Genomic DNA, 22,913 nt, shown 5'->3' on the forward strand with positions numbered 1-22,913 from the left:
ATATAGCAATGTGTGCTGCCACATTACTTCCTCCTTTGCCGGTTCAGAAAGCAAATAGATGCAAAAGATTATGTACCATGATGCAAAAAGAGTGAAAGTTTTGCCATATACATCAACAGATTCGATTCCAACAACATGAAGACTAAAGCCTACAACGAACAGAACAGAACACAGTCAATCTAAAGCAAAAGAAGAAACAGTTTTGACTAAGTAGCCTTGATCTTATCATCACCAACAACAGAAAGAATGGGCAAGCTACTCAAAAACTCATCAAGCCCCTCAAAGAAGCCAATCCCTTCGATAATATTATCCACCTCCCTGTTGCTCTCCCTTCTCCCACTAACCCCACCACCCTCCTCCACGTCATTACTCAGCTCCACATTCAAATCCAACCTCCCCACGCTCTTACCTCCTCCAGCTCCACTTCTTTTCCTACTACCATTATTATGATGAACCGGTCTAGACACAACAACCGGTTCTTTCCCTTTCCCTTTACCAGTATCCACTGCCACCTCATCATCATCATCAGAGATCGCAACGTACACGTCATCATCATCATCCTCATCATCGTAAAAGACTCTCGGAGAAGCAGGTTCTTTCCTCTTCTTGGGGCACGCGATGAGAGGCGAGATAGGCGACCACCTGGTCCTCGTTGCTGGAGCTTGATTAAACTCACCGGAGAATCCTAACGGAAACACACTCCACGAGCAGAAGTAAACATCTTCTTCTCCTTCAACGACGACGGGAGGCTTCTGAATCCTCACGGCTTGAAACGCTCTTTTACAATCTCGACACTTCATCACGCACTCCTCGTAGTCCCTCGGGTACTCGAAGAGCACGAAGCAGTACGGACACGCCGTCCAGAAACTCCCTCCGAGTTGACTCGCTCCACCGAGTTGACCGAGTTGACTCGGCTGAAGCGCGCGGTCGTAGGACGATTTGCGAATCGGATCGGAGAGGACGCGCCAGGCGTCGGAGACGAGTTCGAAGGCCTTGTCGGCGAAGGGGAGGCGGTTGACGGAGGGGTTGAGGAGGAGAGCGAGCCTGCGGTACTGAGTCGCGACGTGCTCGGGGCTCTGAGTCAACCGCCCGAGACGGAGGACGGAGTACCAGTCGGGGAGGTTGGAGGCGGTTACGCGGATCTCTCCGGCGATGAGGATGTCGCAGATCGCGAGGATGTAGTCGGCGGCTTGGGCTCGGGTCGGGTCGGATTCGCAGGCGCGGATCGCGAAGGATTTGGCTCCGTGGAGGTCGGAGGACGCGAGTAGCTTCTCTGAGGTTACGAGCCACCGATCCGCCTCCGCTCTGTTACCGCCGCCTGCCATTATCTTCTCTCTGAGATTCGGAGATTTGAGATTTGGGTCGTCGATCTGAAATGTGTTGCAACGTTAAACCGTGATTAATCCGGTTTAGTTGGGTATTCTATGGGATACGGTTCAAACCGGGAGATTTTCTTTTTTTCGTAGAAGACCGGATTGGTTATTCTAACGTATCCCATCACTAATTCAACTAATTAATTCATGAAAATTCAGTTACTGCAATTAAATAATTTTAAAATAACCTTACTTTTTAAATTCAGTGATATTGGAATTTTTTTTGATAAATTATTTGAAATTTATTGTTATTTTAAATTGTGAATCTTTGGAATTTTCTATTCATTCAGAGTGTTTTGGTGAAAAAAAATTATTTGAAAGTAAAAATATAAATCCAATAGTTTTAGATGAGTTTCTAAAATTGGTTAACCAGAATCATAGTAAATTCTCAATTTACCTCAGACATTTAAAATTTATTAAAAATCAAATGGTTTCAAAATTTAAATTGATACATCATCTTTAGTGTTATCAATAACAAATATATTACATAGTGAAATATTCATGTAAGCTTTTGATGATGGTACATACGACTATCCTTACCATGCCATAAGAAAATAAGTTTTATCAACTATAAAATTTGAGTTGTATAGTTGATGGTCTAAGAAAACAAATTATACCATTTTCTCGGTTCACTGTGCTTTTATAATTGCGTGTTTTAGTTAATTTATGAGTATGGTTTATAAATATCAATATAATACATTTTCGTAACACAGCAATGAAACATAGGGTCTGATTGGTAATGGCTGTAGCTTTAAAATTTTTGCTGTAGAAAAAAATCTGTAGACTTTTTGCTTTGGCTTTAGATTTTATTGCTGTAGAATTTGTGGAAAGCAGTAAAAAATTGCTTTGGATATTTGGCTCTGTAGAGCACTTGTACAGCTGTAGATTATTTTAAAAGCTGTGGTTTCAAAAAAAAAATTAAAGCTTGATTGCTCTGAATTTAGTGCTGTAGAAATAAATAGGGCTGTGGACAGCACCTACATCAACTACCAATCACCCCCATAAGTATCGATCATATAACCGGACAACCTTTAACAATCACTCCTCTAGCGGTTGGACATCTAGCTAGATCACAATGTTCACCTTGTGTACCCCACCAATCCAAACTCTTATCCTCCATCCCTACCGAGAAGTACAACAAAACCGCCATGAACGCTACACCAGCGTCCATCGCAGCTGACAGCACGTAGTTATACCTTTGCCACCAGCTTTTCCTGTACCGGAACACAAACAAGTTGAATATCGTCCCGACCAAGATCCATGAGTTGTAGTTCACCGCTGTCGCTGGTGGCATCATCGCGGTTGCTCCTAGAAGAACCGGGAGGTTCACTAGCGGAATCCAAGAACGTTTCGGAAACGCTTTGTGGCATAACCACACTATCACCGGCCCTATTGCACCACCGAGGAAGAACCAGTTCATGGCTGCGTAGTTTCCTTGAGAGCCAAAGATCCGTTTTGGTCCAACCAGTCCCCAAATGACCGATGCATCGAAGAAAACACGGTCGCCCGGACATGTCCATGGACTGTTGGGTGGTAGAAGTTCTTCTTGACATATGTTGGTAATAGTGTTTAGTTGCCACCATGCAACCGTTATGTTGATTGTTCCAGCAAGAATTGTACCGATAAATTGGACTAAGAACATGGATCTTGGTGGGATCTTCATGTAGTGACCAAGTTTGAAGTCGTTTAAGAAAGAGACAGCTTGTGCCATACTCATGTATCCATAGACTTTGAAGCATACGTTTGCAATAGGTCTTCCCGGGTAGATGATTCCCATTGCATACTCCGTTATTATATTCAACCCCGGTGTCTGCAAATTAAAACATGGTAAATTAACTTTTTTGAAAAGAGTAGATCTTTACTACTAGGAGGTCCATTAATTTTATCCACTACATCTACTATTTGTTAGTAAAATGAACATGTATCAATTGGTCAATATTGCTTACTTGGTTAGTTGTTGCGGTAATGATGCTGATGGGAAGTGTGAAGACGAAAGCCATGGCACTAGCGAACACAAGTCCCCACCAAGGCATTTGAACCTGATCGTTCAAGAAAATACATAACGCAAGAGAGATCAGAAGTGTTGCTGCCAGCATTGAGTAGAACCACCATGAAGGTATGTCTTTATATCTCTTCATTAACCTAGTATGTACATCCTCTTTGCCTTTGTACGAAACTCGAAACCTCTCGGTAATTTCCCTGGTTAATTGCATTTATTATTTAGTATAAATCAAATATTATTTTGTTAAGATGCTTATATATATACTTATACCTGCCGTAGAAGAGAGCTACATGAGTGAGTGTAGAAGCAATGGTAGCGAAACCAAGCCCATATGTCATAGCAAAGAACGTGCTCAAGTTAATCCTTCCTTGTTGCTCATACTTAGCTAAATCGAGCTCAAACTTATCATTCACGATCGCAGGGATATCGTACGTCTGACCAACCGATGTGAACAAGTGCGATGAGAATATAGGGAACCTCGTAGCGTTGTAAGCATCAAATCCCCAATAAGATAAAGGCAACACGATGTAGATCAAAAGAACATAGCCGATGAAAACATTAGCGATGGCGAAGAAGGGGCTAATGAGTGGACTGAACAAGAAGGAAGCAACCGCGGTCCAGTCTAGTGTAAAGGCTCCAAGACCGAGACCTCTCATTCCTGAACCAATCTGTTGAGCAGTGACTGATCGTGGAAATGCCCAACATATCCATGATATGCTTGTGAGTGTCGTGAAGAGATAGCCAGGGACTATGTACCATCCGAAACTGCAGACTAATGCTATTACAAAGAATTTTGCTCTCGTCATCTTTTGCTCATCCTTCTCATGCAGTGCCCTACATGCAAGTTTTGTTTTCATTTAAAATTCGGTCTTTATTTATGCCTACTAGTCAATGTGGACTCTCAACAAAGCAACTACATACTTTGCAATTTGCTGCAATATACGTGAACTGTATATATTATATATATATATATATAATATTTCTATCTATGACATCACTATATCATCAGCAAAACAATGATTAATTGAGTATCATTGAAACGATTACAAGAAACAAAAAATAAAAATAATCGTGTTTAACGTACGAACTAGATTTTGACCCGAGTTTGGAAAGCGCGGAGTTGTTGGATTATATTATAATACAAAGTTTTATTATATCGAAAAACATAATTTTTAACAGCTATATAATCTACAAATTAGTTTATTTAAGATTTTATATGTACACTTTTACGTAAGTTTCTTTTCGACATGAGAATTATATCCGGATCAAAAAAACAAACCGAACCGACCCAAAATTATAGGTTTAGTTCAGGTCTAGAGAAGATAACCTATTGGGTTTTTTTGACCCGCAGGTTTTTGTTTGAGTTCGGGTCCTACCCTAGACCCGATCATAAATATGTGTTTATTAGGTATATTTGGATATTCCGAATATGTTTCCGGTATTCTGGATATTATTTTTAAGTTTTTAGTTTACGATTAGAGTTTTGATTTCAGGTAAATTTTTCAAATTAAAAAAAAAATTGGGTATTTGGATAAAATTTTGGGTATTTTTCAGTTCATCGTGTCAGAATTTGAATAAGATTTTAAATTTTTAGGTATTTGAATTTTTTTGGAATTTGCTTGAAGTTTCAGATACTTTTCGTGTTTCGGATATTTTTCAAATTTTTCATATATTTCAAATTCTTTTAGGATCTTAAATACCCGAACAGATGTGGACCCATTATGTCCATATCAGGTCCAACAACTTTTTGATATAGATTTTTAACGTTATTGTACAAAAACATGGTTGATGAAATATTTTTCTGAGTAAAGGTATCATAAGAAATAATATTAAGATCTGTTAAAAATATTTAAAATATTGTATGTTTAGAATGATTAATGTATTATCAGAAAAATAATAAATAGTTATACATAACTCCAACAACTTTTTTATATTAGATTTTTTAAAACTCTTTCTTTTTTAATAGTATTGATTCGTTTTAAGTGAAAAGTATATAAAAGTATAATATCTAAATAAATAATTTTCAAAATCTTGAATAATCAATACTGATATCGTGAAGTCAGGTTAGCTTATATATATATGATAACCAATGAATTTTTTCATTTTTGTGAAGGTAACATGAATATTCAGAAATATCATTTTTAAATATGAAAATATTATCAAACTATAGACGGTTGAAAGTTTAGTATATGATATGAGATTTTAGTGGAAAAGTTTATATATGAGATGATTACTTTATTATAAACGAAAGAGGAAGTTAGAATGTACACATATATGTCTTGTAATTTGTCTTGCTTTAAATCATATATTATATGATAAAAGTGATAAAATAAAACATTAGTTTCAATGCTTTTACGATTAAAAATCAAAATGATAAATATAGTAATAGTAATGATTAGGATTTAGGAGTGAAATTTAAATAAATAAAAGAATTGACTAAATTACTGTTAGAGAAATATATGGTAACATATTGTTAGTATAAATTTAAGGTAAGACCAAAAAAATAATGAGTTAAATGAAAAGGTCCAAACCACTTTTATAGGTAGATTTTTTTAGACTCCTTCCCTTTTAATAGTATTGATACCAAGATTTTTTGATATCTTACTCGGATATTTACTTCGAATAATAAAATCTTGGTTTATGACAAATTATTATCTTGCTATCTATTAATTATAGGATTTGTAGATATATTAGATTGTTTCCTACTTGTAGGCAGATATCCAGTTAATGATATTTTTTATTCAATTCATATATAGTTGGGGTGGTGAATTATACACCATTCATTTTTAATAAATGATGTTTTTAATTTCTAATATAAATTTATTAATTTTTATGTTATGATCATATATATTGCACATTCTATTTTGTTGTTGGTTGATTTGTAATTTGCTGAATAATTTATGATATTTGTGTTTAGAAAATATAAAAAACTATTCTTTTTGAAGGAGTGCTTATTTTAGTAAATTTACGTCGAAACTAGTCTTCTAAATGTCTAATTAGGTTATACTAATTTTCACATTTAATGGATTTGACTCTTTGCAGCAAAACCATTCTGCGACTTAAAAGACCCAAACGTGTATTTAAGCTGTCTACATTTTAAGATGACATGTAATAACTTTGTAATCTCCCATTAACTATATGTTGAATATTAAAAATGCATAGACCTACCATGTGCAACCTCCACCACAGCCATAGATTGGACTATTAACCCATTTATTGTTATTTTAATACATTCAAAAGCTCAATTAAGACGATAACGTGTGTATGCTTTTCTACATAAGATCGAGAAATAAATGACTTATTTTCAAAATAGTAAAATATGTTATCACTAGGATCGGCCCGCCCTACGGGCGGGATCTCATATTTAATTTTTGATGTTTTCAAATATATATTTATAAAAATATAATTTTTTATATTTTTAAATATATATTTTTAATTATACTAATGGTATTATTTTACTGTTTAACGGTATACAATAATTTGTATACGAAGCTAGGGTCAGTCCGCGCTATGCGCGGAATATAATTTATGTGTGATGTACAAAACTATAGAGTTGTATCTTATTTTTGAGTGTGTTCTATAAGATTTTGCAATAGAAACGTATTATAATATTTAAAAATTTAAAAATTTTGGTGTGTAGAGATTATTTGTTAGTTTATTCTTTAGTTTATTCTTAAGATTTTAGTAATCTTGTTAAATTTAGCCTATTTTTTTTTTGAAAAATTTGATCTGAAAATAATATTCCTATTGTTTAACTTAACAGATTAACTATTCTGAATTATATAAATAATTTTTGTGTACAATTCAAGTATAACTTTGTCTTATTATTACATATTTTGAAACAATCATTTATATAATTATCATCAATACTTTTAATATTTATAATAACTCTTGCATATTTATTTGTATTCTATGTTTACTAAATTGTATATTAAGCTATGCGGCTGTTCTTCTTTCTATATGTAATAATATTTGAGAAGTTTAAATATTATTATGATAATTAGTTAACAGTTTTCCTTATAATATCAAGCAGTTTAACTTCTGTTGATTATGAAACACTGATGCTATTAGGTAAGCAAAACAGAACAACTAAAAAACGTAGAAACCGGCTCTTTATATTTTATATATCAAACGTTAATAGTTTCTTTTGATTACTAAATTTACGGCTATATAATTTTGGTTTGATAGAGTACCATTATTTTATCAAGTTGGCCAAAGAAACTAAATTTTAGCTAAATTATTGCGTAAGAAAAGGTTAAAAAGATTGTTTTGATCATATTGCAACAGAATTATACAAAATTAAATTCCTAAACATGGTTTTTGAATGAGATTTATTTTTAACTGGTTATTTTTAAACTTAACCAGACTATTTTATAATAAAGAATGAATTGAGTAAAAAATACCAAAATGACAAATATGTTGTTGGTCTTCAACCCAATTCATGAGAACACATTACAAACCAAATAAAATCAAATACCAATACTTTTAATATTTATAATAACTCTTGCATATTTATTTGTATTCTATGTTTACTAAATTGTATATTAAGCTATGCGGCTGTTCTTCTTTCTATATGTAATAATATTTGAGAAGTTTAAATATTATTATGATAATTAGTTAACAGTTTTCCTTATAATATCAAGCAGTTTAACTTCTGTTGATTATGAAACACTGATGCTATTAGGTAAGCAAAACAGAACAACTAAAAAACGTAGAAACCGGCTCTTTATATTTTATATATCAAACGTTAATAGTTTCTTTTGATTACTAAATTTACGGCTATATAATTTTGGTTTGATAGAGTACCATTATTTTATCAAGTTGGCCAAAGAAACTAAATTTTAGCTAAATTATTGCGTAGGAAAAGGTTAAAAAGATTGTTTTGATCATATTGCAACAGAATTATACAAAATTAAATTCCTAAACATGGTTTTTGAATGAGATTTATTTTTAACTGGTTATTTTTAAACTTAACCAGACTATTTTATAATAAAGAATGAATTGAGTAAAAAATACCAAAATGACAAATATGTTGTTGGTCTTCAACCCAATTCATGAGAACACGTTACAAACCAAATAAAATCAAATACCAATACTTTTAATATTTATAATAACTCTTGCATATTTATTTGTATTCTATGTTTACTAAATTGTATATTAAGCTATGCGGCTGTTCTTCTTTCTATATGTAATAATATTTGAGAAGTTTAAATATTATTATGATAATTAGTTAACAGTTTTCCTTATAATATCAAGCAGTTTAACTTCTGTTGATTATGAAACACTGATGCTATTAGGTAAGCAAAACAGAACAACTAAAAAACGTAGAAACCGGCTCTTTATATTTTATATATCAAACGTTAATAGTTTCTTTTGATTACTAAATTTACGGCTATATAATTTTGGTTTGATAGAGTACCATTATTTTATCAAGTTGGCCAAAGAAACTAAATTTTAGCTAAATTATTGCGTAGGAAAAGGTTAAAAAGATTGTTTTGATCATATTGCAACAGAATTATACAAAATTAAATTCCTAAACATGGTTTTTGAATGAGATTTATTTTTAACTGGTTATTTTTAAACTTAACCAGACTATTTTATAATAAAGAATGAATTGAGTAAAAAATACCAAAATGACAAATATGTTGTTGGTCTTCAACCCAATTCATGAGAACACATTACAAACCAAATAAAATCAAATACCAAAGATTTTTTTAAGAGAACCACAATCTAAAGTTTGCTTTAAATCATATAAACTGGGCCATCAATCTGTAAATTGAAAAACAATACTTTATCTCAAAGACCTGACTCTTATGTTTTCTTATTCATAAATAAGCAAAGCTTCTGTGTTTCAAAAAATAAAAAAATAATAAGCACAGCTTCTTCTCTGGATAAGAAAATTTATAGCTGCTACTTACACCTCCACTGGCCTCTCACCTTGTTGACCTTCCAAAGTTTGCTTTTTCCATATTTCCGTTCATGGAAAATAAGAATAATGTTATTGTTTAGTTCAATCTCAAATCATTAAAAATATTTTAGTACGACCAGCTGTTGGTTAACTTTTTTTGCATTATTTATTTTCAATTCTTTTGACGCTCATATATGCCAGCTTAAATGTAAAATACAAATTCCAACTCTTGCTAAAAGTCAAAGCATCATTCACGTATGCTATGAGAGATTCCGAGCATATATCTACCACACCCTTGGTTTCAGACAACGTAATTTTTTAATTTTCTTGGTGTTTTTTTTATATTGTGTTTATCATTTCAGTCCATAGTTATTTGTTTTTTTTTTTAAATTTTAATTCACAATATGTTTTATGGACAACATTTAGATTCTAACTATGATGTTGGACTCTAGATTTTTGGCATGTATTAACATGTTTGGGATCCATTAGTTGGTGATACAGTTTTTGGTCAAACATTAAGGAGTTTTTCTGTATCCCTTCATTCTCCATACCACTCATAGTCTGCTGGTAAAGAACAGGACATCAGAACCGCTTAGCACCAACGGTGATCACTTGCCCCATAAGGTGCTCGTAGTTCTTGTCAAGAGCTGAGCTAGTTTTGACTGTCTCAAGCTCCTGCTCGTAGTCAAGAGCAATGCAAAAAAGCTTCACCTTTATGTCTCTGCCATTTTCACGCTTTGTTGCTGTGGTTAAAGAGTAACCATGCTCAGTTAAGATTTTCATCAATGCATCGGTAGATGGTTATGTCGTGGAACTCCAAAGGTCGACGGAAAAATAATCCAACAAACAACACGTTCTCCAGAGAGGCGCATCTCTGTCCGTAAAAAACAGAGCACGTGATCTGTCAACTCTTAAACTATCTCGTGCTCCACTTCTTCGATGCTGGATGGGTGTAGCTTCCAACCCGTCGTCTTTTTTCTAGACCATTACATCCACTACTCTCTACTAATGGTTTTATTGATGAAACACCATGTCTGATGGATGCATATTTATAGTCGAAGATTTACTCAATCGAAGTAATGGGAGATGCACTGAATGAGAGATCGTGAGAAGAGTGGACAGATGTTTTTTATGAGGGCGTTAAGGAGGAAACGGTTCGATACAGATTGATTATGTAACGTTTCCAAGTTTTGGTCGCCAGTGAGATGAAGAGATGAGGAACTTCGACGGCGATTAGGGTTGTTTGTCTTGGCGGAGTTTACAAAAGTATAAACACTTGACTTTACATATGGGTTTCAAAGATCTGAAGACAGGCCCAGTCGAAATAATACTTAGCACAAATGTCAAGCCCAGTTAAAAAATTAAGTGTGTTTAAGTTATAAAAAATTGACACGTGTCACGCCCTGGACGATCTACTTAATGACGTGTCCTCTTGAGAGGAGAGAAACATATCTTTATATATATAGATTATATATCAAACATGATCATCAAATGTGAAACTCAACTTGTGGACCACCAAGTGAATAGGTAAGTAAGGTCATACTTTACGTATACGTTAAAAGACCGCCATGTCTATCCGCTTTGACTCACGTGTATTCATACTTATTCACTGTATTTTGTTCTGCTTGCAAGTTGCAACCAACAAGCGTGGACCCATAAGTTTAGCTAGTGTACAACTAAAATTTTCCTATAAGATTAATATTTGGGTATTTATAATAAATTATTTTATATGAGATGCTGTTTTTGGGGAAAAGAGTTGTAGATAAGCTTGTATTTCGATACACACATTATTACAAAGAATAAATCGTGTGTTTACTTTGTCTTTAAGATTTTGAAAAGTAATCGTAAAGTTGCTTTTCTCCCCCAGATTGATGCTAATCTTAGTATCTTACCATATTATTATGTAGCTTTGTTACAAAAGGAGAAACAATTAGTTGTTAATTCAAGAATAGAATACTCACCGAAACAGGGACACTTGAACCAAAGTGCTAGGCCACCACATGTGAGCCGGTTCGACCACGTATTTCCTTAGTAAACCGGCCCACCCATATCCCAATACCTATCATTTTGTAACAAATATGAACATGAAGACGTAACTTTCTTCAACTTTACGTGATTTTTTTCAACTTGTTACTTATTTACTTACGTTTTTACTGAAGTCTTATTTGTTATAAAGATATATAACAACTTGAGAAGAAATGATTATGGTTAGGAATATAATACCTGTGTAGTGATGATGAGGAGCCAGCCAGCAATGAAAGAGATGTTTTTGCGATAGAAAGCTTTAATAATTGTGACGATACCAACCGCATAAGCCGACCCGGATCCGAACGCACTACCCGCATTAGCGAAAATCGATATCAACACATGCTCCTTCATGTTAAATGGACCGGGGTTCAACGAGAACCGGGTCGATCCAAATCCTGGTATCCCAAACTGAGTTTTGGGAAGCACCTTGGCCAAGAAATGACCTATGGGGAGTGTAGCGACTTGAACCGTGATTTGAGTGATGACAAGCGGTTCTGTCCGGTACGAGAAGAATTGGTTAAGGAAAGAGAGGAGTGCACATGAGATTAGACCCAAGAACCACATCCTAAATGTCCAAACCGGTAGTGTATGGTCGTCGGTGTTTGTCACCGTTAAACGGACTTCTTCAATCGGTGAGACGTCGTCGTCGTAAGATTCGTCGGTGGTGGCCATTCCGGTGAGGAGGGAATCTACTTGTGTTGTGTGTAAGTGAGAAAGAGATGAGAGAAAGAGAGAGCTGTAACGACTAGGAATCTTTATGTGAGACTGATAAGACCAAGGTGACCAACCTCTCTTTATAAAATAAAGATATTTATTTTTTTGTTTAAAATATATAAAAGACGATTAATGCAGTTTGATTAGTCTAATAAGAATTACTGATTGGCTCTAATGAGTCAACGCATCGTTGTGATATGATGTTTAAGCAATGAAATTTAATATTGCAGTAGTGGCCGAAAAGGAGGAAAATTAAAATGTAGTTGATTCTTTGACGTATAAAGAAAATTTATGTTTTAATTTATAAGCTGGATGATTATAATCAAACAAAAAAAGTATAAAGAGTTGAAGAAACATTTCTGATGTTGATAGTCTTCTTCTTTGCATAATACGTCAATAAAACCAAGAATTGTCAAAGTCAAGCATTCACATTGTATTTGTCTACCATTAATTATGCTACATGTTTTTTTTTTTGAAGAACATTAATTATGCTACATGTTTTAGGTTTATAAATTATTGCAAGAGCAAAAATATAAACACACAAATCAACTACAGTATTTCTCATTTTCTTTATTCTTATCTGATTTGCATAAATCTATATTTGCAATGACTTTCCATGTGATAAGTTTTTTTCTTTGCCAAATAAAAACCATCACACAATTACAGAAACAAATCATTATATAACCGTAAACAAGGATGCAAGCTCTACACTGAAAGTAAATGAAACAGACAAGTGATGATGTGAATTATCTTTTTTTTTTTGGGTCAACAAGTGAATTATCTATGTGGCAATCTTTTATCTTTCCATCAGGAAAAAAATAATAATACATGTTTATATATTCACTGTTTACATTATATAATTGAGAAGAGCAGGCTAAAGAGAAAATTGTGATTTTACAAAAGGCCCAGCACAACACTCTAATTAAGTCCAGATTAACCCAATAACCAAAAGCGAATCAGAATAATGTGTGGGTTTTAACTTTTAACCGAAACTCTTACCCAGGTAATTTACGTAACTTGAGTCTTCTGAACCGGTACATGAAGATTTTAGTTTGCCAAATACAGTCCAAGTTTCTACCAAATCCCGGTTTATCTATTCACATTGCTTGCTTCTAAAACCATAAACCCTTAAAGTCGCGGTTAGGGTTCTGTATTTGCTTTCGTTCTATTTTAAAGGTGTGTCCTTTTCTACGACAAAGCAAAACTCGCGGCTTTATGTGTGTTTTCACCAATGGGTAGTAGTAACAAGAAGAGAACCAACACTGATTTATCGGAGTATGTAGAGAATAAGAAGAAGAAGAAGAAACCAAAGATGAATGCTGACTATACTTCTTCCTCTTTACCCAAGCTTCCTCAAGTGATGACAGTGTACTTAAACTTAGCTCAAGCACTAGTGAATCCAAGCACTGCAGAGAGTAGCCAACAGCTTCTACAGCGGATACAGGGTGGGTATCATCCATAAGAAGATCTTCAAGAAGTCTCAGATAAAGGTGGATTTTCTTGAGGAAGTGTTTAGAAGGAGGGCGTGGATCGCACACAAGCTGTTTGGGTTTCTTGTGGAGAAGAGTTTGAATCCTAATGTTGAGTTTCGTAGAGTGGAAGCTCTTGAGTTGATCTCTGAAGGTTTGAGGTCGTTGGTTATTAATATGATGTTTGAATTGTAAGGTTGAGTTTCGTAATGATGTTTTTATTTTGGAAATATGTAAAATTAAATGTTTTTTAATTTGTGTGCTCGACTCTAAAACGATAATTAAAATGAAACGGATGGAGTAAATGTTAGGGATCGCAGTGTTGCTTCTCATACAGTCATACCATGCTCCAAGAGCGATCATGAAGTCTTTTTTTTTTCATTTTTCGCCTAACTAGCAAACGAATCTTGGGATGCGGCAAATGTAGTTGTTGGGTGTGTACTGGTGTGATGGTCTTACTCTCTCTGATTATGACAGGAAACCAAAGACATGAATGACACATGTTTTGGAAATTATGCATTCAATGATATGATTATGATACAATAATGGTTGTCGTTTTGTTAAAGAATTTTTGGAGCTAATGGGTTGACAACAATGGCGATGAGTTAGTGAAGCTGTCTCTTTCTCTCCAAAGTTCAAACCTATATAACATCCTTTCACACAACACCTGTCCCTAAGTAAGGTTTAATAGTTTTATTTCCGTGTGGTACCATCCATGAAATTTATCTACTAAAAAACCAATCAAACGAGATAACTTTTAAAAATCGTTTTTCTCTAGTTCAATTATTGAGTTTTAGATGTTGATCTTCCACAAAATATGATTCATTTTTAGTATCAGTTCTCATGTAGAGCCGATATGTTTTATATTGAATTTACAAGTCCATCCGAACAATACGTAATAATCTTGTTGACATATAGGCAAAAAGAAAAGAAAAAGTGCATGCACAAGAGACAAGGTTCATGAAAATAAGACAAGAAGTTATAGAAATTGCGGAATCAAGAACATTATAAAGAAGTAGATTAAAACAAAAAGTAAATATTATTTATGAGACATTCAAATACCAAAGTAATCTCAATTACACTATTATATGATGATGAAACTTGAAATGGTTTTAAACAATAATCTGATTACCTCATCACACTGCAGAATCTGAACTCTGTGATGAAACTTTGGGTGACATGTTCATAACAACAGGCTTACCGTCTGGTCCGGTTCTCACTTCGCTCATACCATTCACAGGTAAACCAACTCCTCCATGGTACTGTGGAGGTGGTGCCTCCGTGTAGTAAACTTGTTTCCCCATTCCTCCAGCGTAATTCACCTGAGTATACGCCGTTGTATCTGGCACTCCCACCACTTGCCGTGGCGGTGGAACCGCAGAGTACTGCGGTTGAGGAGGAGGACCTGAGGTAAAAGGCGGAGGAGGTTGCTGTTGCTGTTGTGGTGGTGCCCTTGCTCCTACTTGTGGTTGAGCCACGTTGTAAGCAGGTTGGTGCTGTTCCCTGTAAGGGTAGTAGCCACTTTGGTTGCCTTGTCCTGGAGCTATTGGTCTCATGACGCTTTGAGGTTGTTGTGGCGCGTGGTATACAGTTCCCGGATGTGGAGTCAGAGTTGGAGCCGGGGCTGGAACCATGTATACCGGCTGCTCCGGTAATCCCATTCCCGGAGCGGTTGTTGGATACACGCCTCCTGGATTACAGTGGTTTCCTTGCCAGAAGTTCATCGGAGGCGCTTGTGTACTGTTTTGTGGAACCGTCGTATGCGGCGGCGGTGCGTACGGCGGAGAGAAGATTAAACCGTCTTCACTCTTCCTTCTATAAACAGCTTCTTGTTGCTGAAGTAACTGTTCTTGATCCCTAACTTGCATCCTCTGAAACTCAAGCATTTGATTTTGCATCTCCGCCGCGTGATCCGGTTGAACCACCGGCGTATGAGGCTCGAGCACCACCGGTGCCGCCGGTGGCGGCGGCGGAGCTACAACTTTCTCCGTCTCAAACAAAAAATCCGCACTATTCAACGGACCGGTTACGGTTTTCTCCGGTTCAGACCGGTTACGAACCGTATTCAACGCCTCAACGAACCGATCACGATCCGAGTGACTAGACCCCTCCGATCCAAACCCACCGGAAGAAACCGGGAAGAGGAACAAACGCATCCTCGCCGGTTTAGACGACACACGAAGCAAGCGATCGTACTCATGCATCATGTGCTCAAGATCATCATCGTTAGTAACGGAGATCAACGCGTCAAGATCCTCTCCCGGAAGCTGATACTTAAACAAAACATCTCCAACGCCGCCGCACACGGCGGAGAGCTTGGAGGCCAAGACGGGGAATCTGATCCCGCGATCTACGGAGAGAATCTTGGTCTCTCCGTTAACGTAAGTAAGCTGGTTATCGTGAGGACGTGGCTGAATCTTGCCGCCGTAGCTGCACATGAACCTCACTTTGTAGCTCTGGTGGTTGTGATCATCCCATGGCGGAGGGTTATCGAAATCGATCTCGCGAGGAGATGAGTCGGTTGAGTCGGGATAGGAGTTGTAAGAGAGTTTCTCCATCTATTAGTTAAAAGTGTGTTCTGTCTTAAAATGATTTTTGTTATGGTTTTTGTTATATGATGGGTGAAACGGTGGTGGTGGTGGTGGAGTTGGAAAATGATAACATGATAGGACGTTGTGGTACGTGAACTTATTGCTCTATTACACGTGGTTTGTCAGAGTTTATGAGTTTAAGGAGTTGATGTGTGACTGTCTTGTGACGTTACTCATGGATTAATATGACTTTTTGGAACTCTATGCTGGGGTCCAGCTAACTAGTGTGTTTGATATTTCTACGCTGAAGAAGACCAGCTTTTCTTTTCAATAAAGAAGTTAATCACTACGTTGTATTTTATAAGCAAGTACTAAGTACGTACTATTTTAAGGTTTAATATTCTAAGTCATAAAGTAAGATTTGTAGAAGAAGATATGAAAAAATCTAAATAATTAGGTCATTGTCCTTGATCTTTATCCCCATCAGTCTTAGTTTTATTTTGTTAACAAGTACTACTAAGTTATTGGGTTCTTTTTTTTTTGGGTGAGTTAAAGTTTAGTTGAATTAGTTCTGTTTTTATATGGTTTATAGTTATCAGATTTTTATTCCCTTGATTTCAAATAAAAGAAACAGATTTAATTAAAAATAATTAACAAGAAAGATTGAAAATACTAAACCAAATCTTGTATCCTTAAAACTGATCTTTTTATTTCTTGCCATCGAAAATATAATTGTAAAAGGGCCTAACACTCATCTTTTGTTTACTGATCTATGCATATCAATGGGGGATAAACTTTATACCTACCTAACAAAAGAAGATATTAACATTGTCACTGTGTATTCACCTTCTTACTTTCTTATTATACCATATATTGCCAACTTGCACCTTGTTATAAAAGTGGTTAAACTGTTGTAATTATTCTAACTTATATCAGACGTATCTCACCAGCATGCTGGATGTTATCATGATGGTATACATGATTTCTTTTATCTTTGAAGTAGCTTAGTTTTTCCTTATAAACAGCATGGTCACAATCAAATGCAAAACATGTGTGAGAGAGTAATAATTAGGCCTTCTTCCAAGATTATGTACACTATTCATGTGAATACAATGTTGATATTTTAAAGTCAAAATCATTGTAGTTGGTCAAAAAAGAAGAAGTCAAAATTATTGTTTTAATATATTTTTGCATCCTATCACCAATGACTTCTTTAAATTAGAATATCCATCTGATACATGGGCTTAATAGTCGTAAATGATGTTGCTCGATCAAGTCGTGTCTCGTGATCTTTGGTTGATTATGTCAACCAACAATATTATGGCAAATTTTCTTATAGCGTAACAACCAATTAATTTTCCATCCAAGAACTTTGCATTTCACTATTGATATACAACATAGTCGCACTATTTGATTCTTCTAGATAGCTGAACATGCTTATGACTTATGAGCTCTGAATAAGTAAAAATCACAGTTGGTTATGTAGTAGAAATGTGAAAACAATAATTAGGGGAAGAAAATAGAATTTTACACAATAAAGGGGACCGTTATGTCAATTTGAGAATATCGTTAGACTTGTTCAGCATTTCGAGACAAAATCAATATACAAATCTAGTACAAGCAACCATTCAAGTTTCCAACAAACTTCACCGGTCATCCGCACGGCCTCTTCAAATCTGTGTCAGCTTCATTAACTAATCACCGCCAAATCAGATCAACCTTCTCAGGTTCTTCTTTGACTTTTGCAATCTATATATATCTTCCATGGCCATTGTTCTGATTCTGGTCTCTGAATCTTCTGACGTGTGATCTAACGTCTTAATTTATTTCTTGTCTGATAAGATGGGTAAGTTTAAGGTCATGAAACCGGTGAACGAGGTTGATGTCTCTTGTGTCAAATATAAAGAAGAAGACATCAAAGGTTCGTTAATATTATAATGCTGATCTGGTTCTATACGTTACACGAGTTTCAGACACATGTCTTAACATGGTTTTTTGTAACGTCGCAGCCCCTCATTTGACTGGCTTCTTGTTCAAGTTGTTTGTTAAGATGCTTGAAGCACCACTTATAGGCTCATTGATTGTAGAGACATTGAAGAAGAACAATGGCATGACCCAGGTCTGTTTTTTTTATCAGACTCACTTTATGATAACTGAATAGTTACACATGTGCTTTTTCCTTGTTGCGACTTGCAGATTTTTCGCAACACAGTGATACCAGAAGAGCCCATGTTTAGACCTGTGTTCCCATCTCAAAGTATATTCTTATCTTACAAGTGGTTTTATCATTCATATGTTGTATACTTACACATGACTTGTTCTGAGATTTTGGGGGCTATATACAACTTAGCAATGATTTATATTTAAAAAATTTATACAAATTTGAAGGTTTATATATATGTAACTTAAAAAAAAAAACTTTGGAGGCTATAGGCTAATGCTTCACTAGCTTATGTTCAAGACAGGCTCTGTACTTACATGGAAAACTCTGTAATCATTACATAAACTTATCATTGTTTGAACTTAGAACCGGAGGTTGATGTTGTCCTTGTTGGAGAAGATGAAAGCCCTCTAAACAGATTAGAAACAGCCTTGAAGTGTCTTCCTCAGTATGATCCTTCTCTTAGCTTCCAAGCAGATTCAGGCTCATCCTTTCGTTACTGGAAGATACGTGATTACGCTTATGCTTATAGATCTAAGCTAACAACTCCATCTGTGGTTAGTCATCTTAATTTTCAAAAAAAATTACTGTTTTTATTTTGGTGCATATCAAAAAGCCTTGTTGCTGATTTGCTAGGTAGCAGAACAAATAATCTCAATCATAGAGGAGTTTAAGTATGACAAGTCTCCAACACCGTTTTTGATTAGCTTTGATGCTAATGAAGTCAGAAAGCAAGCTGAAGCTTCTACACATAGGTTTGAACAAGGTAATGTTGCAGACTAAGAGATCTATTTATTCTGGTATGTGTATTAATCATGTTGAATGTGAGTTGTGTAGGACATCCAATATCCATTTTAGATGGAGTTTTTATAACAATCAAGGATGATATTGACTGTTTACCGCATACCACAACGGGTAAGTAGTGTCATTCTTATGTTTCATTTAAAAGACTTAAAGATATAAGAGACCTTTTATAGGAATTTTGCATCTATAGGTGGAACAACATGGCTACATGAAGAGCGTTCTGTAGAGAAGGACTCAGTGGTTGTTTCAAGACTTCGAAGTTGTGGTGCAATCTTACTTGGGAAGGCTAATATGCATGAGTTAGGAATGGGGACTTCAGGGAACAATTCAAATTATGGGTAAGCAACACAGCACAGAACACAAATCTTACTTGTAAACTGTTTTGTTACTTCAGTGTGTTTCTTGCAGAACAACAAGAAACCCACATGCACCTGAAAGGTACACAGGCGGATCTTCTTCAGGTTCAGCAGCTATTGTAGCCTCTGGACTATGTCCAGCTGCTTTAGGAACAGATGGTGGAGGTATCATCAAAGTTATCTTGATTTTGTTTGATCTTTCGTTGTATGCTTTACTTGTGTCTGGAAATGCAGGTTCTGTTCGCATCCCTGCATCACTCTGTGGTGTAACTGGACTGAAAACAACATATGGTCGGACAGATATGACGGGGTAAGAGTTAAGAGAATCAAGATACTGAAACAGAACAACCATCTGAACTTATGTGTATGGTTTGTCATATCTACAGGTCACTATGTGCAGGTGGAACAGTGGAAGTTGTTAGTCCACTTGCTTCATCCCTAGAAGATACTCTATTGGTGTAAGTTTTTTTTTTCTTTCTTGACCCTAGGATTAGTCTAGTGAATGACCATATTGTTTCAATCTTTAAATCTTTGTAAAGCAGTCAACAATAGTGAGTGGAGGTGCAACACAAAAGTAAAACTATTCAAAGCAAAACACACATGTACCACCATTTCAGATGTTCGATTTTTGGATTAAACCTGGATTTTTTTTGGCTAATCTGCCTTTGTGTGTTACTCAGGTATGCAGTGATATTGGGCTCTTCATCTGCAGATAGACTTAACTTGAACCCGGTACGTTGTGTTCCTATGTAATCAACTGAACATGGCTAGTATTCTTGCAATGTGTTCCTTATGACTTGGTGTTTGAAATTATTCTGCAGACACCACCATGTCTTCCCAAGTTATTATCTCACAATGGAGGCAATGCTATTGGATCTCTAAGGCTAGGGAAATATACAACGGTGAGTTTTTGATTCAGAGTGAATATTTAGAAAATCTTCCAAATATTTCTAATTGTTTAGTCTATTATTTTTCTCGGGCATTCAAAGACTAAACGTGCATTATCATAGCTTCCGATACATCAGTTTTCTGTCCATGATAGTTTAACTGAGTTGGATTTTGCTACTTCAGTTGTATATAGTGCATTGTTTTTTTATTTAATGCAGTGGTTTAATGATGTTCATTCAAGTGACATCTCTGACAAATGTGAAGATATTCTTAAGCTCTTATCGAACAATCATGGTTGCCAAGTAAGCTGATCATTTGAATAAGGTTTATCTATCAATAATATAGTTTCATCTAAAACCTCTATATGGTGTACTATTGCAGGTAGTGGAAATAGTGGTTCCTGAACTGGAAGAAATGCGTGCAGCTCATGTTGTGTCGATTGGGTCTGCAACACTGTGTTCTCTTACTCCTTACTGTGAGGCTGGGTATGTCTTTAAGCTTTTGTTCTTATATCAGTAGCTTTGGTCTAAATCATTCTCTTCATTGTCTTATGTTTCAGGAAAAATCCAAAGTTATCTTATGATACTCGTACTAGCTTTGCGATCTTCAAGTCATTCTCTGCTTCAGACTATATTGCTGCTCAGTGTCTTAGGTAAATTAAGTTTTATACAACCATTCTCTCTATAGTGGATGCTTGCTTGTATAAACTTCTTTGTTACAGGAGAAGGTTGATGGAGTATCACTTGGATATTTTCAAAAACGTTGATGTTATTGTGACGCCTACATGTGGGTACGTAAAAATATTCCATGCAACACAACATTTGCTTCCAAATGTCTTCAGATACGTTACTTCTATATGAATTCTGGAGTCATGTTGTTTTGTACAAACAGTATGACGGCTCCTTTGATACCCCCTGAGGCTGTGAAAAATGGAGAAACCAATTTTCAAGTGGCAGGTTTGTCAGACAAAATACTTAAACTTCTTCACTTTTGGTGTTACTTTCTCTGTCTTATTCAGGTGTATAAGAGTTTACAACTTCTGATATGAAGATTGCTTCTCATTTTTTTTTTCAGCTTATCTAATGCGGTTTGTTGTAGCTGCAAATCTCCTGGGCTTCCCTGCCATATCTGTCCCTGTAAGCAATGTTTTTATAGCAGTACACTTGGACCTATCATGTTTTCATTCTTGCAATAATCATTTTATCTTTACAACTAAACTCACGTGACAACAAAAACGTAGGTTGGGTATGATAAGGAAGGGATGCCAATAGGATTACAAATAATGGGAAGACCTTGGGCTGAAGCTACCGTCCTTGCTTTAGCTGCTGCTGTTGAGGTACACACACTCTCTCTCTTTCCCCTTCTCGCTGTAATGGTCACTAAAACGGGGTCTTGTATATATTGTGGTGTATATCACTCAGGAGCTGGCTCCAGTTACCAAGAAACCTGCTATTTTTCACGATGTTCTCAATACCAACAGAATCCATAAGGAAAAGTGAAAAGGCAAAGAGTTTCTCTCTGAATGGGATATTTGTCTGTGGTTACATTTTGATTAATTGTGTTTATTTTTCAGGTTAAACATGATATATTTTATAAGATAAGTGGGGGTGTTCTTGTATTTACCTCGTACATTGACTATGACTCATTATTATAAATCTCAGTTATACAAGTGTGAATAAATGTTGCATCTCTAAGAAGATACCAGAAGGCACCATTTTTACCTTTTAACATTATCATCCATGAATTATCACTTGAAGTCTCAGTTAAGCAAAGATAAATCAAGTTTGTCACGAATTATCTTTAAGACTAATATGAAGAGTGGCATACAAGATGAATATACAACAATGTAACAGAACCAATCATTCACCTTTGGTGTTATTCTCTGCAACAGCATCACTATGAAGATCAAAATCCCCTTTGAGATCTTTCCCGGATAATCAGTCACTGAAACTTCTGATCCCAACATACTGCGCATTTAGACATGAAAAACATTACACTATAGTGAATGCTCTGTTTCTAGCCTATGTTAGTCCAAATCTACATCGAAAGGTTTATGCTTTGAGTTGTTGTGAACTAGTCAGAACCAGTTCTTGACTTGTGTTAAGTTTGCTGAGTTGTAGCATTGGTAGGTTGTTTTGAAAATAGTCAAGAGTCTTGTGAGGAACTTTAATTCATTGCAAATGTCATTAAAAAAAAGCTATCTTGGAGTATTTTGGGAATGCTCTGTTTTTGGCCAATGTTGGTTGTGAATCCCTTTGATCAATCCCTTGCCATAAAAGCTATCTTGGAGTATTTGGGAATGTTCTGTTTCTTGCCTATGTTGATTGTGAATCTCTTTGATCAGCCATTGATGCTAAGACCTAGACAGCTTGACTTTTGGTTTGATCCCAGGAACAACGGAGTGAACAAAGAAGCAGATGCTCATCCTGCTATCTTGTTAGGGAAACACGACGCAGTGTCTATATGGGGACAAAGTTTGAACATGCAAAATGACAGAATAACTCTTTTTTTTTTTTTTTTTTTTTTTTTTGACGTCATGACAGAATAACTCATTATAAGGGTAGTGTAAATCAATTTATATGGGGACAAGGTTTGAAGAAGGAAGCATGCAAAATGCAATTATTTTTTATAACTAAAATGCAATTACTTGCACTAAACGTACACTAAAAATGACAGAAT

The 22,913-nt window shown here is 35.5% G+C and overlaps 4 protein-coding genes and 1 long non-coding RNA gene across 6 annotated transcripts; 2 read left to right on the plus strand and 3 right to left on the minus strand.

Annotated features, from left to right (window-relative positions):
- Window positions 1-78: 78 nt before the first annotated feature.
- LOC125588808 lies at window positions 79-1,529 on the minus strand. The gene has a single exon (XM_048760644.1). The coding sequence runs from the start codon at window positions 1,323-1,325 to the stop codon at window positions 207-209; it is 1,119 nt and encodes a 372-aa protein (XP_048616601.1). The 5' UTR covers window positions 1,326-1,529; the 3' UTR covers window positions 79-206.
- A 297-nt stretch (window positions 1,530-1,826) lies between these two features.
- Window positions 1,827-2,600, plus strand: LOC125588819. Its single transcript, XR_007324978.1, has 2 exons — window positions 1,827-2,100; window positions 2,380-2,600. It is a non-coding gene; the product is annotated as an uncharacterized LOC125588819 (long non-coding RNA).
- On the minus strand, window positions 2,260-12,155 carry LOC125588811 (oligopeptide transporter 4). The gene is made up of 5 exons (XM_048760649.1): window positions 11,507-12,155; window positions 11,245-11,342; window positions 3,646-4,209; window positions 3,320-3,572; window positions 2,260-3,183 (listed from the first exon to the last, which is right to left on the minus strand). Exons 1-5 carry the CDS (start codon window positions 11,981-11,983, stop codon window positions 2,386-2,388), a joined length of 2,190 nt encoding a protein of 729 aa, XP_048616606.1. The 5' UTR covers window positions 11,984-12,155; the 3' UTR covers window positions 2,260-2,385.
- Window positions 12,156-14,514: 2,359 nt separating this feature from the next.
- On the minus strand, window positions 14,515-16,232 carry LOC106404815 (leucine-rich repeat extensin-like protein 3). The gene has a single exon (XM_013845483.3). The coding sequence runs from the start codon at window positions 16,050-16,052 to the stop codon at window positions 14,631-14,633; it is 1,422 nt and encodes a 473-aa protein (XP_013700937.2). The 5' UTR covers window positions 16,053-16,232; the 3' UTR covers window positions 14,515-14,630.
- A 1,382-nt stretch (window positions 16,233-17,614) lies between these two features.
- On the plus strand, window positions 17,615-21,948 carry LOC106425840 (fatty acid amide hydrolase). Of its 2 annotated transcripts, XM_013866565.3 has the most exons (21): window positions 17,615-17,752; window positions 17,868-17,946; window positions 18,035-18,144; window positions 18,222-18,282; window positions 18,553-18,743; window positions 18,823-18,952; window positions 19,024-19,101; window positions 19,181-19,328; window positions 19,399-19,511; window positions 19,581-19,656; window positions 19,733-19,804; window positions 20,027-20,078; window positions 20,168-20,248; window positions 20,453-20,536; window positions 20,616-20,719; window positions 20,794-20,886; window positions 20,956-21,024; window positions 21,126-21,190; window positions 21,309-21,370; window positions 21,475-21,570; window positions 21,656-21,948. In XM_013866565.3, exons 2-21 carry the CDS (start codon window positions 17,868-17,870, stop codon window positions 21,731-21,733), a joined length of 1,842 nt encoding a protein of 613 aa, XP_013722019.2. In that variant the 5' UTR covers window positions 17,615-17,752; the 3' UTR covers window positions 21,734-21,948. The 2 variants fall into 2 exon arrangements, with proteins under 2 accessions (XP_013722019.2, XP_022562436.2); XM_022706715.2 differs by lacking the exon at window positions 17,615-17,752 and having other exon boundaries at window positions 17,791-17,946; window positions 21,656-21,947.
- Window positions 21,949-22,913: the final 965 nt, after the last annotated feature.

The sequence above is a fragment of the Brassica napus genome, chromosome A2 (genome assembly GCF_020379485.1).
Source record: "Brassica napus cultivar Da-Ae chromosome A2, Da-Ae, whole genome shotgun sequence".
Lineage (NCBI taxonomy): Eukaryota > Viridiplantae > Streptophyta > Magnoliopsida > Brassicales > Brassicaceae > Brassica > Brassica napus.